The sequence below is a fragment of the Drosophila arizonae genome, chromosome 4, assembly GCF_054131065.1.
Source record: "Drosophila arizonae isolate 15081-1271.41 chromosome 4, UAZ_ARI_1.0, whole genome shotgun sequence".
Lineage (NCBI taxonomy): Eukaryota > Metazoa > Arthropoda > Insecta > Diptera > Drosophilidae > Drosophila > Drosophila arizonae.
Window position 1 is genome coordinate 20,876,517 of NC_142924.1, and position 17,699 is coordinate 20,894,215.

Genomic DNA, 17,699 nt, shown 5'->3' on the forward strand with positions numbered 1-17,699 from the left:
ATATACTGAAGTAATTTCCGATTTATTTACATATTTTAATTTTTTTTTGTATTTTATTTTAGAATAACGTGTCAGATATTGTTATACAACCTATTAGTTCTTGTATAAGATTAGAATATGGAGGAAATAAACTTCGTATTTCCTTATAGGTGCACAATATCAGTGGTATTTTAAAGTTGAATTTTCCATTAAGGGCTGCCTCGATTATCTCGGTGCCCATGTCAATGATTGTGAGCGCATTTGTTAGCATAATGGCTGCGCAGCGTGTCTGTTCATAAGTGCATGGTGTCTTAGTTTTCTCAATAGCCTGGACAAAACGTATCAAATATTTTGTCACTTTGTCATTGATGTCACCCGTGCAGTTCTTCGCACGGTTACGAAATGCAGTTACTGCTTCTCCTAGAGGCTTGACAGATTTCTGAAAACACCTGTATACATTGGGCTGCGTAAAGCTCAGTATAAGCGAAGTGGTAAAGCCAGTCGGGTATTCCAACGTCAAGCACGTAGCATGGTGCAAGCCCACAGCAAGAATAATTAGAGCAAATAGCTTATGCATGGATGTGATTCACGACTGTACAAATAAATTGAATGCAAAAATATTTATTACATATATATATATATATTTGATCTATAATATGCTTTCTCGTCCATTCAATTACATCCGCTACGCAAAGTACATATAATTAAATTAAGTTACTTCATGGAACATATTAGTAAGGAATTGATTAGAATATGCTCTTTAAAATGTTTATGAAAATTACAATAAAAATTCTGTACGTATTCTATTTGGAGAAAATGTATTCAACAATATAATAATATTATTACAAGACAAATAAAAGAGCTTTAAACGAGACTGATCGACCACGAGATGCCCATAATTCTTCGAGGAATTGATATTTAAATTTTCAATTTGTTTAATTCTTATAATATATTTTTGAATAAACGTTGAGAAAAGGATATTATTATTATTATTATATTTGTAACTGTACGTTTTACGCCAACAATATTAATTTCAATATAGACGAATACTAATTTAATATAGACGAATCACAAGCTGAATCAGCATCGTGCACATTTGGCCAACTGTTGGCCATGCCAACTGGCCGTAATAAGTATATCATACATGCAACATTAAGCTGCACGGAATAGTCCAGAGCCAACAATTTGTTGGCCAAGTCAACACGTAAGCAGAATCCCAGTCTGTATGAAAGGATTGCCAGTTTGCTGAATGTGTGTGCGTGTTGGTGTGTGTATGCTGACCTCAGTATATTTTGCAAATGTCAGAGTCAAATCCGGGCATTTATCATGATTCAAATGAATTATTGAAGTATATATCTTTGGCATTCCCTATTGGACTATCGAAACACAGCTCTCGCAAACACACAAACACACACACACGCACATACACAGTTGACTATTCTCCTTTGTAGTAAATGGGTTAGGTCAACGGTTGTTTGTTGGGTCACAATGCCAATGTGATTTGTTGATTTACTTAATATCTGGCACTGTGCTTAAATATCAGACACTCTCTCCTAATGCTCTTAGAGGTTATGTTCAAGCAAGTAAAGTCCGATTAATACTTTCTATCACTCCTCACTGACTGGCATAGAACACGTATTACAATTACTTCTCCATTTAAATTAGAAATTGTACTATCTAGATTCCTAACTTGTACATGCCATCAATTTAAAATTTGCTGGATGCCATCTGGAGTTTTTGCTCCATCAATATAATCTAATCTATAATCTATTATATGCAATAATGAAATGAGGTAGCTTTAAAAAATTGCATGTAGATCAATTTATTCACAAAGTAAATTCAAGTATTAACTGTTATGAGATATGCTTAAAAAAATGGAAATAATCAAATCAAGAGCTTGCTCTATTTAGTGTCTGTGTGAGCTTCAAATGTCACAAGTAAGATTTCGATGGTGCTAAGGTGGACGATACGAATAAATGGTCCTTTAACATTTCACAGTCGGTCGCTTTCAATAAGATTTACGATTTATGCGATCTTTAAGAGAACTAATATTCGAATGTTGTCAGCTACTAAGCTAAACTAAGTTCACGCATTCAAATGAGCGTGAGCTATAAAGTTAATACATTTATTACAGGAACCTCACAGTAAATTGGATGCTGCCACTTTTTCTGGTATTATTTAAGCTGCAGATAATCGATTTTGATCGATAGTAAGAATGTACGACGATTTATCGGACAAAAAACTTTGATACAAATTTTGTATGGTATGTAGGAATAAACATTTAAGTTTTTATTAGAATATTTAGTATATTTATGTATATATACTATATGTGGTAATTTACGCCAACTTTCACCTTTCAAATAAAACATAACAGCCTCAAAGAATTGCACATAAATTAATTTATTCACAAGGTAATTTTAATAAACACTTTATATATTTAACCCAATTTCTATGGTTGCGAGACATGCATTAAAAAAGATGAAAGAAATTAACCCAAGAACTTTTTTAAAATATTTCTTGATCGATTCAGGACCCATGTATATTTCTTCATATACTTATCTTCGCATTTATTCAAATCGTCAATACCAATTGTATCCAATAGAATTTCAGTTGTTCTAATGTGGATGATATTCATCATAAACTTATTGGCCCAGCTGCATTCTGATGGAACCCCACAATTTTTGATTAACTTTCTGTTTTCGGGTATTAGTTTCTTTTTTATTTTGTTTCTAAGCTCATCTAACTTCTCACTATTTCCTTTACACTTTTTAATGGACAAATCCAAGTTTTGTAACACTTCCTTATAAGTCTTAAAGAAGTTCATTGTTAACTTGGTCATATTGGCAAGAGAAAAGTCTTCAGAGAATTCATTTAATGAATTTTGTGAAAGAACCTAAAAGTTTTTATTATATTTGTATATTCGAATTAAACTGATTTAAATATTTAATAGCTTACGTTAAAGACACTGAGACAGAGAAAAGAAAGAACAAATAGCAATAAATAGCCCTTTGACATTTTACAGTCGCTCGCTTTCAATACGCTTCACGATTTATACGATCTTCGAGAAAACTAATATTTGAATGATGTCAAGCACTAAGCTAAACTAAACGCATTCGATACATTTGTGAACCTTGTAATTGGATTTATCACACATAAAATGCACTTAACTTGCAAATGCTGATGTGAAAACTGTAAATAAATAAATCTATGTTTTTTTGCCGTTCAACCTAAGTTGAAAAAACAATATGAAGCCTTCGATTAGTATTACTAATAAGTATATAAAGAAATAACATGTGTTATTGGTTATCATTAGTATTAGCTCGTATTGGGTATGATATACATATAAATATGGCATCTTTCGAATTACATTCTTCTTAACACATAGCTCATATCGTTAACCTGTTCAAGAATATATGTATGAATATACTTTATGGGATCTGACACGTCTCTGAATTCTCAATTACAGTTTTCGGACGGATACTCTGATGCACAGACGGATTTTGCTATACCATGATTTGGTGAGAAATGAAATTGCATAAATGCAGTGCATAATTCATTGTGTAACAAGTACATCCACGTCATCAGCGATTATGATGTCCACTTTAAAAATGCCCAATCTCACGGTAAGAAAGCTGAAGTAACATCATCCAGAAATCAAAATTTATATTGATGATTAACCCAATTAACGATATAAATTTATTTATAGACAGCAAATTCAATATCGACTGATATCGTCATACTCCCTACGCCCTTATTGTTAGACTACACACACAATATACTTTACATACCATGCAAGTAGAACCATTTCAATAGTGGTTAGTAAATATTTTATCCATGTCATGCTATCTCAATACTTTCTCGAACTATTTAAATTGCCGGCTATTGGCTAATTGTGAACACGAAGGGACAGAAGCTTTTGTTACCAAATTACTTAATCTGCATGCGAAGACAATTATCAATCAACAAGATATTACACGTTAATCGCTTTAAACAATGCCCAGGCAAACAATTGTGGTAGTGGAATGTCCTGGCACGCAATTGGCATTTACTGTCTTAGGCAAGTTTTCGGCCCGGGGAAATTATCATAGGCCCGACCAGCAGCATTTAATGAGCGGCCCCAAATCGAAGACAACAAACGATTTTTCGAAGAGGCAATCAGTCAACACTGCAGCTCGAGCAACTCGAAGAGCTGTGTCACCCGCATCTGCCCCATCCCCAGAACGTGTCCAATTTTACTAATTAGAGCAAATATTTGTCTACTTGATAAATTTGGTGGGTGGCAGTAGGTTTCCACCCACACAGCACCGCCCGGTCATTACCAGCACGCACAGCGGAGCGTTTTGGTCCCCTGCCTCCCAAAGCTTCTAAGCAAGCCCCGTCGCCTTGCCAAGAATTTAATTACGCGCCCATTCAATGGGGACGAAAAATCAGTCAGCCCCATACCAACCCCCTCATTCCCTTCAGCAAAGGTTATTCAAGCAACAGCTCCAGCTATTTGTTAGCTAGAAATCACTTTTATGTGCCTGACAGGAATTTCCAGAACTCAACAGTATTGCTCCTATTCGGTCTGGTCCTTTTGCCATGGAATCAATTCTCTTTAAATAGTTCGCAAGTTCTGAGTTTTCGAAATAATAACAAAACACTCTTTAATATCCTTCAGCCAATCTCTACTATTCGGGAATAATAAAAAGAAATCTTATATTCTGATGCATTATTTCAATAGTCAATAATTAAAAATGAGAATGGTTATTCCAAAGGACGATGAACAAGAAAAACTTTCACTATGTAGGAAAAAGTCAAAGTTGTAGTGTGTTACAACTTTAACTCCATCTAATTTGATTTGCAGCATTTTATTGAACTCAAATAATAATATATAATAGATGTAGTGCTTCAAGTCATTATCTCTAATGCTCCGAGAACTTTTTAAACACCAATCTGGCATTATTGTATGTCCTTCTCAACATATGCAACACTTTCTCCATACATGGCTTAGGGTTTGAATAATCAAATGTGTCAAATATGCCACCAATAGTCAGCGCATTAATAGTTTCCATTATTGAAGTTGCTTCGTCGCTACAGCCTAAGCTCCCCCACTTGCGACAGTCTGCTGCAACTTTTAAAGAACTTTGCATAATAACATCAAGTCTTGTTATCACCGGCTTTATCTTTTCAGCCGATTCAGCACATTCAGAAATAGCGCTCTTAATTTCTCGCAATTTCTCCGAATAATCAGAAAAAAATGTTGGTGTTAGTTTTTGTAAAAATGCCACAACATTTGGTCTATTGAATACATTGGCGTTTGTTGGATAGATCTAAAGGTGATTATTGTTCTTTATTTAGGATTTGAGCTGATTTATATATTTATAAACTTACGTTAAAGACAGAGACACAGAAAAATATAGCTAATAAATGACCCATTGTGCAGAATCTCAATTTATATATGATTTAAATATTATCTTTAAGAAAACTAAAATTCGAACTATTTCAAACATTAACTAAACGCTTTCAATACATTGGATAGCCTTGTAATTGGATTTTTCACACATTTCGAAATTATGTGAAGCTAAAATTAATTACAGCGTGTATAATTCACCATATCTACAAAATATATTTTTAAGTCACATATAAAAATAAATACAATATTTCTGTCTATTGACTTATATAATATTATTGAATTGATTTTATTTGTAGAAAAAATTCACGTTGTCGAGCAAAATATCATTATTGGTATATTCGTTTGGTATAATTTACAATTCAGATGATGTCAATAGCAACTTTGGGAGTGAGCTTATTAAAATGTATGTACTTAATATTGCTAAGAACCATACCGGCTATATAAATATATTAAATCAGTTGTTAAATTCAAGATCTTATCTTTTCATAACTAAAAGATTCCAAGTGAGCGACTTAAATGGTATAATGGTATTGTGTAAATGTAGGGAAGTTTTTCTCCAAAAATATATAAGCGTTTTTTCAATGACCCATCCAATTTTATCGATAACAATCGATAATTGATTTCGTTTTTAATCCTAACTTTAATACGTTTACTTCCAATTTGATAAAACGTATTTCAAGTACTAGAAACTTGTGCTTTGGCATAGACACACATATAATGTATCGCTCCGAAGACTACTTATTAAAGAATTCAGTCCCCATAGTATAGTTCATATTACCATGCAAAGAAAAGTTGAATTATTGGAATATCAGCTCTTTGCACGGTTCGGTGGATCTCATAGTCGAGCAGTCTCGACTACAGGCATCTTGCTTATAATTATCAAATTATAAAAAATCATAAAACACTGTAAAGCTTTTGGCAAACTATGCCGACACATTCCAATACATACGTTTACATATATACACGTGCGCAGCCCACGTCTTAAATAGAATAGTAAACATCTATAAGGGATTAGTCAGAGCATTTACCGGTTCGCTGATTACTAAATAATAAAAAATGAAAAATAAATAAATAGTAACAAAGTAGGCACAAAAAATGAAATAAAACGCACATAAATTTGTTTAAATATTTTTGGCAAATGAGAGAAGATGAATGATGTTCAGCATGTGATATGTGTGTGATCCACGCTCCTTACATTAAGTTATAGCATGATTCCTCTATTTTAGCTGCTGTCAACTAAGCTACCCAATTAGTTCCGTATGCTTGAAGATGACGAAGATGTCTGCGATTCACTATATTATATGGCTGGTATTATGGACAGTGTTTGTTGATCGGCTCACGACTCGGAAAGCACAAGAGTTTTTCACATGTTTAGCAATTTGTATAAATTATTGTTAGACTTATGAGAAGTATTTAAATTTCAACTAAAAAGACGATTTAGTGTATTCAGAATTAGGACAAGGAACCTCTAAAACTATACAATGATATTCTTTTGTAGGAATTATAAGAAGAATCGTATTAATTAAAATCTTTTCATATACGTTATAATATTTGAAGAGCACTTCTAGAGGACGTCCAAAGGGAGTTCTTTAGAAATGTCGCCTCTGGCAATACAAACACAGCTCACAAATGAAGTTGATTGCTCTTTGCTGAAATTGGGACACTTTCTAGATGAAAGGATTATTAAGAGATTTTCTAAGAGAATCAAAAGTTTTGCTATTTGCGACAGACTCAATAATTCTCGCATTTTATGGCTCAAGTTTTATTCGTATTGTTTTGTGTGCTTTGTTCCTCCCTACGCCTCAGTCACTCTCTCTCTCTCTCTCTCGCACTCTATCTCTGTGTAGTTTGTAAACTTTGCACTTCGTGCCATAAAATTATATAAAATATATCCTCTCGCAGCCGCTCTGTCGTTTGAGCTGCTGTCAATGTCGTTTGCTGCCAAAAAGTTGAAAGGATACAATTTGTGGTACCATCAAAACAATGCCCGAAGAGCCAGAAAAAAAGGAGTAGATACGCTAGCAGAGGCACAAAACAAATGTGCACTATGCCCTCATTTAAGATAAGATAAGAAACGACTTTTGTATGTAGAGAAGGAACTTTAGATGTGTTTTTACTATTTTTCTCTCTTATTTACTATTTTGTTTATTTATGTCATACAATAGGAGTTTAATTTGGTTCGAGAAGCGCTAGATATTAACTAAGCTAAGCATATAGGTGTATATATATACAAGCGATACCCTGTTTATTTGATAACTGAAGCTCAAATGCTTCAAGCTTCAAATTTTTCCAATTAAAATAATTATAATTATAAAGCAAATGACAGACTACTTGAGAAATTGATTCCAAATTATTTTGGCAATAATATTATTATTAATATTATATTATATTTTTACTTTTACAGAACAATTTGTGTATGCGAAATGGGTTTGATATTTATAGCATTTATATAGTTGAAAGATGTTACGTTCCAACATTTAAGGTTAAGCATAAAAAAATTGACTGAGCTTAGAAGGTTTACCAATTTTGAAAGCAAATGCTCATCTGCTCTGTTGTAAGCATAGCAATTATGCAGTTATATTGTTTCAGATTGTGGGCTACTACTTATAAAAAGTACAGACAAATTGTCCAAGACATCCGGCACAACGAGGCTAATGAGGGGCGAACGAAAACGTGGTCAAAATTGTTGCACTGATTGTAAATTAAATGCTGAGAAGCACCACCGACAAATTTAAAAAACATTACGAGTAATGGGTGTGAAAGATTTATAAATATCAATTCTCAGCTGGGGACAGTTGAAATAATTTGCGCAGATTAAAGAAATGAGACCTCTAACAGAGAGTTGTACATACATATGTACACGAAAATTAGAATATATATTAGATGTATATATTCCACTTACTAAATAATGCAAACATTTTAAGCTCATCCAATTTTTGCCTGTCACTGACGACAAATACGTAAATGACAAGCGAAAAGACATCTTAATGAGTACATATGTATATATGCATATACATATGATTTACCTATATGCCGAACCGATATATTCCCACAGTCTGTCCACTGAAAATAATTTCTTACCTCATCGAGAACGTTGATCTCGCGTGCCAGAATCCGAGCCACGTACCACGTACCACACCACGGAGCACAACTTGTGCTCATAGTGGGTTTATTTAATTTTAAAAATGATCTGTGTGCGACAAGCAATTTTGTTTTCTAGCGAACTACACCGAATAAGCTGCCATACAAGAGATCTATGCAGGTATACATATACACAAATACATACATATATGTCTATGCAAAAAGAAATGTTTAAATATATTTAAAATGAAAAATAAAACAGTGTAAAAGTAAAAAGGTTTCTTTAATTATTCAAATATTTGACTGTCAAGCTATTTACTTGGTATTCCCCAAAACTTTTAGCGTTCAACAATTGTGCAGATATGTGACTCTGTCAACAAAAGAATTAACAATGCTTAGGAAGTTCAAACTATTTTCAGCCAGAGAGTGTACAAAAAATAAAGTTTTTAAATATTTATGATCAGAATTAGTTGAATAAAAATAAAATAATAACAATTATATGTGTAGTAAAAATTTCATATTATATATTTTTTTTCTATTTTAATTAATTTTAATACTTTTGTATATATTATTATTATTTATTTGTTTAAAAATAAAATATAAAATGTTTACAATATTATAAAAGTCTATATATTTACACATATATAATATAAACAGTTTGTGACCAGATTATTAACTGTTCTCTACTATTCGCCCTTGTCGATTTGTAAATATGTATGAACCTTGTACTTGCAGCAGTCTGCCTATTGAGAGTTTTTTGTAAATACTTTGTAAGTTTTCAAAGTTGAATATTTGTTTACAATACCAAAATGTTGTTGCTGACATGCTCACAACGCCAAATGGGCAAACATCACAATACCAAATTTCAATGTAAAAGCGAGAGTGCTTGATACGACGAATATGCAATGCTCTTTCTAGCGCTCTCCAACTAATTGGTTAATATGTGAAATTCATTTCAACAAATGATCGACGGCTAAGTTTACAATGAGCAACAATTAAGTTGGGAGTAAAAAAGAGGATTTACTTGAATCATGTAAGTGTATAGAACGTAAGCACATATTTACATTGTTGCATGCGTACATACATATGTACATATATGTACTTGGCTATGTGCTTTGCAGTGTCACTTGGAACATGGCCTGCCTGTTTTCTGTTTTCTATTTTCATTTGTTTATTATTATTATTTTTTTTTTTAATTTTATTTCTTTTTTAGAAACTTTTCCATTCAAGCTGCAAAATGTCAAGAGAAACATCAAAATGCCTGCTGAAAATTTGTTTACAGATCAGAGCCCTTTACATAAAACCGATTCCTTAATTTTAAAGTTTTAAGAATTTATTTGACTATATATTTTTAAGTACCTAAATTACACTTTCGTTATCAAAAAAATGATAAACAAATAATTTCTAAACTGTAAAAACAATATAAGTTCAATAAATATTTTCATTTTTTATTAAAATGTATAAGTATTTGTTATATTCATATTCATTTTTATTTTTATTATTGTTTTATTCAAAATATCATTTTTTTTTAACTTTATTCTATATTTCTCTCATTTTTTTATCTTCTATATTAATCTAAATTTATCTTATTTATTTTATATTCATATTATATTTATTATTCGATTTACGAGTTTACCCTTTTATAAAATTTATAATTATTACATTTATTAGTTGTACGTGAATACCTAAGCAGAATATTTACTTCAATTCCTTGAATAATTTTCTTTGTTTGCTTTCAAGTTCAAATAAAAACCCAGACAAAGTTTGAATGGTCGAAATTTATTGTGCTGAAATCAAATTGAAGAAGAAGGCTTGTGCAACTGTGGAAATGTACAAATGTATTTGGATATAAATGTATGTATGTATGCACATATATGCATGTGTCTATTCGCTTTTACTAAGAAAAATGTGTTGAAGGTCAATTCGAATAACAGCTGAGCGAGCTTCACATACATACATACATATACTTATGCTACATAAGCATATGCATATGTGTGCACATATGTATGTATAGAGGCGAGAATGAATGCATATGCATGTCCATGTATGTGTGTGTGTTTGTGACTCTTGTCATATGCTTTTCGTTTATTTGTTTGCTTGTTGAGGCTGCTGTTGATGTTGCCATTTCGCTTGTATTTTTTTGGCACAAAAGGCAACGTGCATTAAAATTGATAGCCTTTGACACGACGGCGGAGTGCGCGGGCAGCAGCAGACAGTCAAGCAAAAGACGAAATGGAATTGACAGTCGCTGTGAGAGATGGCTTCAAAAGCTTTGCCTTTTATAATGTACGCATACATGCACACTTACGTACTTGCTTCTATATGAATGTATAAATGAATGAGTGTATGAGAGTGTGAGAGTGTGAGTGTATGGTATGCTTTGCACTTTGCTTTTTGTCGTCGCCTTTGCTCTGGCAGCAGCTGCTGCTGTTGTTGTTGTTGTTGTTCGCTGTTCGCTGCGGTGCCAATATGTCTGCCATAGCACACATCAAATTGTGTCCGTATACCTGTGTGTGTATGCGTGTAGCTGTCTGCTTGCTGGCTGTATACTCAGATAACTGCCAAAACAACAATAGCAACAATTACCTCAGCGAAACAACAAACAAAAGCATTAAGATAACAAAACGACATGAAACTTCGTGTCTAGCATAATTTGCAAAAAGTAAAAAATAAATAAAGAGGCAAAAAAACTATGAAAATATGTTAAATAGAGCCAAAACAATTAAGTTGGCTGAATCAGTCACACAACCAAACGCACACAGGCACATGCATCATAAATATGTAGCATCTATTCGGAAAATAAGCTTCAGAGTTAAAAAATAATTTTACCAGTCGAGATTTTGAATGGAACAGGTGAAAATGATATAATATACTGAATACTAAAAAATTCGCTATTTCTCTCTCCTTTTCTATCTCTTTCTCTTTTTCTTTCAATCACTCGCTCCCTTTCTCATTTTCATTCGATTTGTTCTTCTCTTTCTCTTTCTCCTTCTCTTCATCTCTTTAATTTATGTTCGCTTTTGCTTTAGTTTAATCGTTTTTTTCTGCTTATCTTTTTCCTTATCTTTCTCTGCATCTCATTATCTTTCCCTTTCTCTCCGTATTATTCTATTTCTGCTTATATTTTTCCATATCTTGCTCTTTTATGAATCTTTTCATGTCTCTTTATTTTCTTTCTCCATCTTTATCTTTTTTTATTACCATCAATTTATCACTCTATTTGCGGTATTATTTTCTGTATTGCTCTTTTCCGAGTTTCCCTATTTCGCCCTCTATCCTTCCTATACCACACGCTTCTTATTCTCTATCTCTTTCCCTCTTCCATTCGTGTCAATTTTTAGTTGTATCTGCCCCTCTTTTTTTCTCTTCATCTCTCACCCTTTCACTTTCTTTCTCTCTAATTAGACTAACTACTTTATATTTAATAGAGTATACGAACATATATGATTTTTATATAGCATGGGACTCTAGCTCTGATTGCTTTGATTAAGTTATTTTCGATGTGATAGTGAGACTTCCAAAAATAAATATCTGAAAATCATTATCAAAGAAATGCTTAGGAAGGTTCATATCAGTCAATGTTCAAAGTAGCATACGAAAATCGAAATAACTGAACCCCAATTAAGTTCAATCTAATCGTTAGAGATTAGATTTCATATCAATGTCAATAGAATCGAAGTTATCGTTGTCGTGTAGCTGAATTTAGTTCATTTTCTAACATCCAACATTAAACTTGAACTACAAATGACGCCACAAATACGCCCCCTATCGGCCAATTTGCAACGCGTTGCCATTGAGGAGCTGAACGAAGTGCCCGAACGTCTAGATGCGGATATAGAAACATTACGCACCTGGCTCAAACAGCAACCACATCTACGCGCACGCAGCGACGATCAGTTCCTGGTGGCCTTTCTGCGCGGCTGCAAGTTTAGCCTGGAGAAGGCCAAGTCTAAGCTGGATAAATTTTATACGCTGCGCACTCGCTATCCGGACTTTTATACGATACGTGATGTGGACAGCCAGCGCCTACACGAGCTACTGCGCCTGGGGTGAGTGGCTGTTCCAGATGGAAGCGAATACTGTGAGCCGGATCTACATATCTTAACCCTTCCTCAGCGTCGGCTTACGTTTGCCACGTCCGCTGCACGATGACGGGCCACGGATCATTTATGTGCGACCCGGCTCCTATGCAGCGGACAAGTACACCTTTGAGGAGATAATGGGCGTGTCGCACGCCCTGAGCGCGTTGAGTCTACAACATGATGACTACGCCGTCATCTATGGCTGCCTGCTGATCCTCGACTTTAGCGGCTATACGGCGGCCCATCTACTACAGCTCACGCCGAGCATTGTAAAAAAGATGTCCGTCTTTGCCGAGGAAGCCATGCCCATTCGGGACAAGGGCAGGCACATGATCAACACGAATGCCGTCTTCGAAAGGGGTTTCAATATGATGCACTCCCTACTCCCTGCCAAGGAGCAGAGTCGGGTATAGATACATGCATACATAATATATCTGTCTCGCCCTCTAACAGCAGCTTCTGGTTCTGCTTTAAACAGATCTCAGTGCACGGCAGCAATTTGGAATCACTTTACAAACACATACCGCAAAAGTATTTGCCCACACACCTGGGCGGGGAGCAGGGCACGATTGAAGAACTCAAGCAGCAGACATGGGATATCTTTATGGAGCAACGGGAATACCTCAGGACGGAGGCTGACTATGGAGTGGACGAAACGCTGAGGCCTGCCGGACAGAGCTGCGATTATGAAAGCATCTTTGGTGTTGATGGATCGTTTCGCAAATTAGACTTTGATTAAATCAAAGGTCAATGCACAGAAAGAAGACTTTCCTTTGTCTCATCTAATTATTTTTTAAGACGTCCTTGAGTTCCTCTTGAATCTATTTTTCAAATTTAATAAAACTTTCTTCTAAAGGCGATGCATATCAACAACTTTTATATTATTTATAAAGTAAGTATAGTATAGCCAACAGCTAACGAAAGAGTATATTAAAATATCTTATACACTCGTCTGATAAAATATTTTTTGGAAGTGGACATGCTTCTTTTTCATGAAAACGCTTTCCATTTCGTCAGCTTCACTTTCTATGGAACGACTCTTTTAAGGTTTGTAGTCTATATGTATATCAATATATGTAAAAGGGTATTTGATTTTCGGCATTGGATTCCATCAATTTTTTTATTATTGTATGCATTTTTATTCGGATTCGGAATGAGTGGATATACGGCGCCCACGCAAAGAATTCAGCTCATGTTTATGGGAATTGCATGTTTCTATTTGCTTTCTGCTCAGATGAGTATATACTTAATGGTCCGATTTATGGCCAAAGTCTTCAATGAAATCGTAAGAATTCGGCCATTCACCTGGCATAACGCCCACATCGGGGCGCCACCTGCTGTCGGAATATGTGAATCGAATTCATATTCGATAACTGAATCGATATACATCCATGCAGAGCTTTAGAACTAACCATATATGTACATCAAAGCAGTACCAAAAATCAATTGAAAACTTTCTTTTGCGTACATAAAAGTTCAGTGTTAGAATGTTATTAGGGATTTATTAATTTGTACAGCTTATGTTTTCCCAACTTAGTTTTTCTGTGTCTGCAACGAATCTACTTTGTTCTTTGTCTTTGTTTGTTGTTTTTTTTTTTTTTCTATTTCCATTTCACAGACAAATTATTTGTGTGTATAGATTTTCACACTCGAAAATCGCAACAGCATTTCGTACATATAGAATTGGATCGATCCGATCCGATTAATATTTATGTCTAATAATTTATACTGAAGAGCCGTGGCGCAAGAGACATGAACAAATTGGCTTCGTTTCTTCTCACTAGCTGAAAATCGAGGCCTTGCCTAACCAGACCCAGTTAACATCAATAAACTGTAATATAAATGTGTAGTTCCAATTGATAAATCTAAAGCTGAACGACCCATCGATCGTGTCAATTTGCATACCGAATTCAGACTGTCGTAAATTTATTGTTTCACGACTGATTACGGTCGATGGCGAGTGCTATAAATCGAATGTGAAAGGTTTTGTTTTTTGAAGATTTACGACTCATTGATTGATTTTGATATTTGGAATGAGATTAGCGCTCGGGATAAATGGAGATGTGTCGGCATACCCAATGACAGCCAACACGGTGCTTTAACGCATTTCCTTAAACTGTCTTTCGAAAGTGTTGTAAAATTATCTTGAAGGTTGTTAATCAAACACCCAGTCTATAATATTTCAATACAATGATTTGAAATAATCAAATTTGTTTCATTTCACCTTCATGGTGAGTTTTGTATGTCACCGTTCATAATGTAATCAATAGAGCTTTTCAAGTTTTTAGACAAACCTATTATCCATTGAATTGTCAATTATATTTCTCGTAGCGTAAGTGGCTCTATAAGTAGAAACTAATTCGCCTCATTTGGATTTAAATCGTAAATTATATATAATGACGTTAAAAGCTGCTGTAGGGTTGACGGTGCTCTTCGTGGCACTGTTTGGTGTCAATGCGCTCAACGACTGTGAGGAGAATCCGAAGTTATTTTGCGTCCTCCAGGCAATGTTCAATCCACTTAAGTCCTTTATGTGTCTGCAGACTACAGCTGGATCTTTTGAACAGACTACCAACAGGTATTATTTATCTATTGTCCAATGCAACAAGGAAATACCACCCAATCTGGCCATTGATGTCTTTGAAAATATCATGAGAGACATCCTGACAGCTAGCACCAAAATCAAATATGCTTGCAACTTAAATACATTGGACATAATCAAGGAGAGTTTTTGGTGTTCCTCGAAGATTATCTATGAATACATCCGTCTGAGATTTCTGCTTGGCACGGCGGAATCTACTGGGAGCAGAAGTGAACAGTTCAATAATTGTGTAGCACCTCACGTCAAAGAGTATATTGAAAGTTTTCCAGCTACTCACTCACAGTTGAATGCCTGTATTTTCAAAAAAAATAAAAATGCATAATGAGAAAAATGCTCAAATATTATAATTAATGTACACATACATATGTACGTAATCTGATCATTTCTTATTGCTTTGAATATAAAGCTTGAACTGAATGAGGATAATGGTTCTTATCTGTTTTATTGGCTTCTTGAACTAGAAAAGAAGCGAATACGGAGTATCGTGTAATCAATCGTGTCTCCCGAATCACTTACACACGTCGCACTAAATCTGAGAATCACATAGAAAAGCAGAAGTTTAAGAAATAACAGCTGCTTATCAAATTTAATTATTTAAACTACAAGCGCCTCAAAATGACAATAATAAATAAAGTCACTCTCAGAATATACGACAAATTGAATTTACTGCCCGACTATGCAAATTCGCAGAATCTATAAACAAACTCATATTAGAATACTATATGACTAAATAGTGTGACAAAGGGAATATAGAATGGAATGGAATAGAACAGATTTGGAATTGAAAATTGAAATGGAAATGGAAATGAATATAGTGGAATAAAATATAATAGAATTTACATTTGGGTGTTGGTTAGATTCGTTTTGTGAGCCGCAGCTGCTCAGTTTTGATTTATGGTCACAAATATTTACTTGTCGTATTTAAATATGCGAAGAAGCTTTTTCATTAAAATCATAGAAATAGAAACTAAATAAATATTGTTTGTGACAACAAGGCAATGTGGCTCGCTCTCTCACTTTGTTTACTTGTTGGCCAAGGTTATAAATCAAATTGTCAAAATAATGCCAAGAACAGCAGGTGAAACCAGTTAGGCGGCTCCTAAATACCCTTTGCAAACCTTCCGCTTCAAAAATCAGCTGAATAGCTCATCTATCATATCAATTTTATTATTGTTATTATTATTATTTATTATTTATTTTTTAACAAGTTTAATAGCAGATTTAAACATAATAAATAATAAGTATTAAAGTATTTTTAATACAAGTGTTAAGATTATGATTAAGCTCTTTTATGCTAAATGCAAATTTAATTATCTAATTTTTTAATGTATTCATATTTATGTTTTTTCATTAATTCTAAAATCTTTTATTTCTACAATGATTTTTAGTAATTAATTTATTTTTTTTTATTTTTAATATATTTTTACAAAATTATTAATATTCTTTTTCTTTGCATTTCTTTTATATTTTCTCGCTAAAGAAAAAGAAAAAAAAGAAAAGAAAATAATATTGGCTATTATCACTATATTAAAATTTACAGATTGATTGAATTTATAAAACCAATAGCGTATGTGTTAGCAAAATAAATATGACCCATCAGAATTATAGAGCATAGCGAATATATATAGAATTTATTGATGATTTACGCTTATCGCATATCGCGAATCCGCGACTCGCGTTAAGTTCTTAAACAAATATTGAACGGTGGCAAACAGTGTGGGGAATTGGTTCCGCTGGTTCCATTGGTTCCATTTGGGTCCAATTGGTTCCAATCGGCTCTGCTGACTATTCCCCACTAACGGCTTATGCGGCGCCCTGCAACGACAAACTCTTAGACAAATTGATTTTCGGCTACCCTGTTTATTTATTTAAAATTCTTATTTATTATTATTGTGTTCTTTGGCATTTTTGTTGTTCTTCTTTTCTTTCTCCTCTTATATTTTTCGATTGTTTTTGGTTTTTGTTGCTTGACTCGTGCTGACGTCAACGGACGTGAGCCTCAGCACACGGACAGGGGCGCGTGCCAATGGGGCAGCCAGAGGTACATACATACTTATATGTATATGTACATATTAGTATGTATAATCGCCAAAATGCTAAAGAAAACATCATCCGTCGCATTGCCGATTTGTCTGTCAGTTGTGCTGGGCTTGTTTCGGCATTGACCTTGAGGCAAATCGAAAACTGAAAATCGAAAATCGTTGAAAATTTCATTTTGACTTTTGGCATAAATAACAACTTTTACAAAAGCCAACAAATCAGCTGTGCCAAAAATAATCAGCTCAAACGAATACTTGAACACATCGAGAATATGTACAAGTACAGTACCCGGCAAATAGAGACAACTGCGGCCAAAATTAATCAACTTTAGTTTACTTGAACTAAGGAAGGAATTATAAAATCAATTTTTCGATAACTAATTAACCATGCAGTAGCTTAAATCGTATAAAGTATTGAATGTTGACCCTTTCAGTAGAAATGAAATGGATATAACATTTAATTTTATATCACGGCATTTAATTTTATATAATCACGGCAGGTTTAACATCGCCTTTAAGTA

The 17,699-nt window shown here is 33.9% G+C and overlaps 1 protein-coding gene and 4 long non-coding RNA genes across 5 annotated transcripts; 2 read left to right on the top strand and 3 right to left on the bottom strand.

Annotated features, from left to right (window-relative positions):
* Positions 1–3: 3 nt before the first annotated feature.
* On the bottom strand, positions 4–8,555 carry LOC149269385 (uncharacterized). The gene is made up of 3 exons (XR_016270069.1): positions 8,456–8,555; positions 6,324–6,416; positions 4–571 (listed from the first exon to the last, which is right to left on the bottom strand). It is a non-coding gene; the product is annotated as an uncharacterized LOC149269385 (long non-coding RNA).
* Positions 2,364–3,375, bottom strand: LOC149269386 (uncharacterized). The gene is made up of 2 exons (XR_016270064.1): positions 2,935–3,375; positions 2,364–2,872 (listed from the first exon to the last, which is right to left on the bottom strand). It is a non-coding gene; the product is annotated as an uncharacterized LOC149269386 (long non-coding RNA).
* Positions 4,766–5,513, bottom strand: LOC149269387 (uncharacterized). Its single transcript, XR_016270065.1, has 2 exons — positions 5,353–5,513; positions 4,766–5,291 (listed from the first exon to the last, which is right to left on the bottom strand). It is a non-coding gene; the product is annotated as an uncharacterized LOC149269387 (long non-coding RNA).
* Positions 8,523–13,397, top strand: LOC108612589 (alpha-tocopherol transfer protein-like). Its single transcript, XM_018005518.2, has 6 exons — positions 8,523–8,636; positions 9,374–9,488; positions 10,196–10,309; positions 11,485–12,504; positions 12,572–12,944; positions 13,016–13,397. Exons 4-6 carry the CDS (start codon positions 12,200–12,202, stop codon positions 13,274–13,276), a joined length of 939 nt encoding a protein of 312 aa, XP_017861007.1. The 5' UTR covers positions 8,523–8,636; positions 9,374–9,488; positions 10,196–10,309; positions 11,485–12,199; the 3' UTR covers positions 13,277–13,397.
* Positions 13,398–14,688: 1,291 nt separating this feature from the next.
* Positions 14,689–15,556, top strand: LOC149269388 (uncharacterized). The gene is made up of 2 exons (XR_016270071.1): positions 14,689–14,768; positions 14,826–15,556. It is a non-coding gene; the product is annotated as an uncharacterized LOC149269388 (long non-coding RNA).
* Positions 15,557–17,699: the final 2,143 nt, after the last annotated feature.

Bases quoted from the DNA above. Each gene is read 5' to 3' on its own strand.
- LOC108612589 (XM_018005518.2), top strand. From the start codon at position 12,200: ATGACGCCACAAATACGCCCCCTATCGGCCAATTTGCAACGCGTTGCC. The intron at 12,505-12,571 runs GTGAGTGGCTGT...ACCCTTCCTCAG, and splicing joins CACGAGCTACTGCGCCTGGG to CGTCGGCTTACGTTTGCCAC. The intron at 12,945-13,015 runs GTATAGATACAT...TGCTTTAAACAG, and splicing joins CTGCCAAGGAGCAGAGTCGG to ATCTCAGTGCACGGCAGCAA.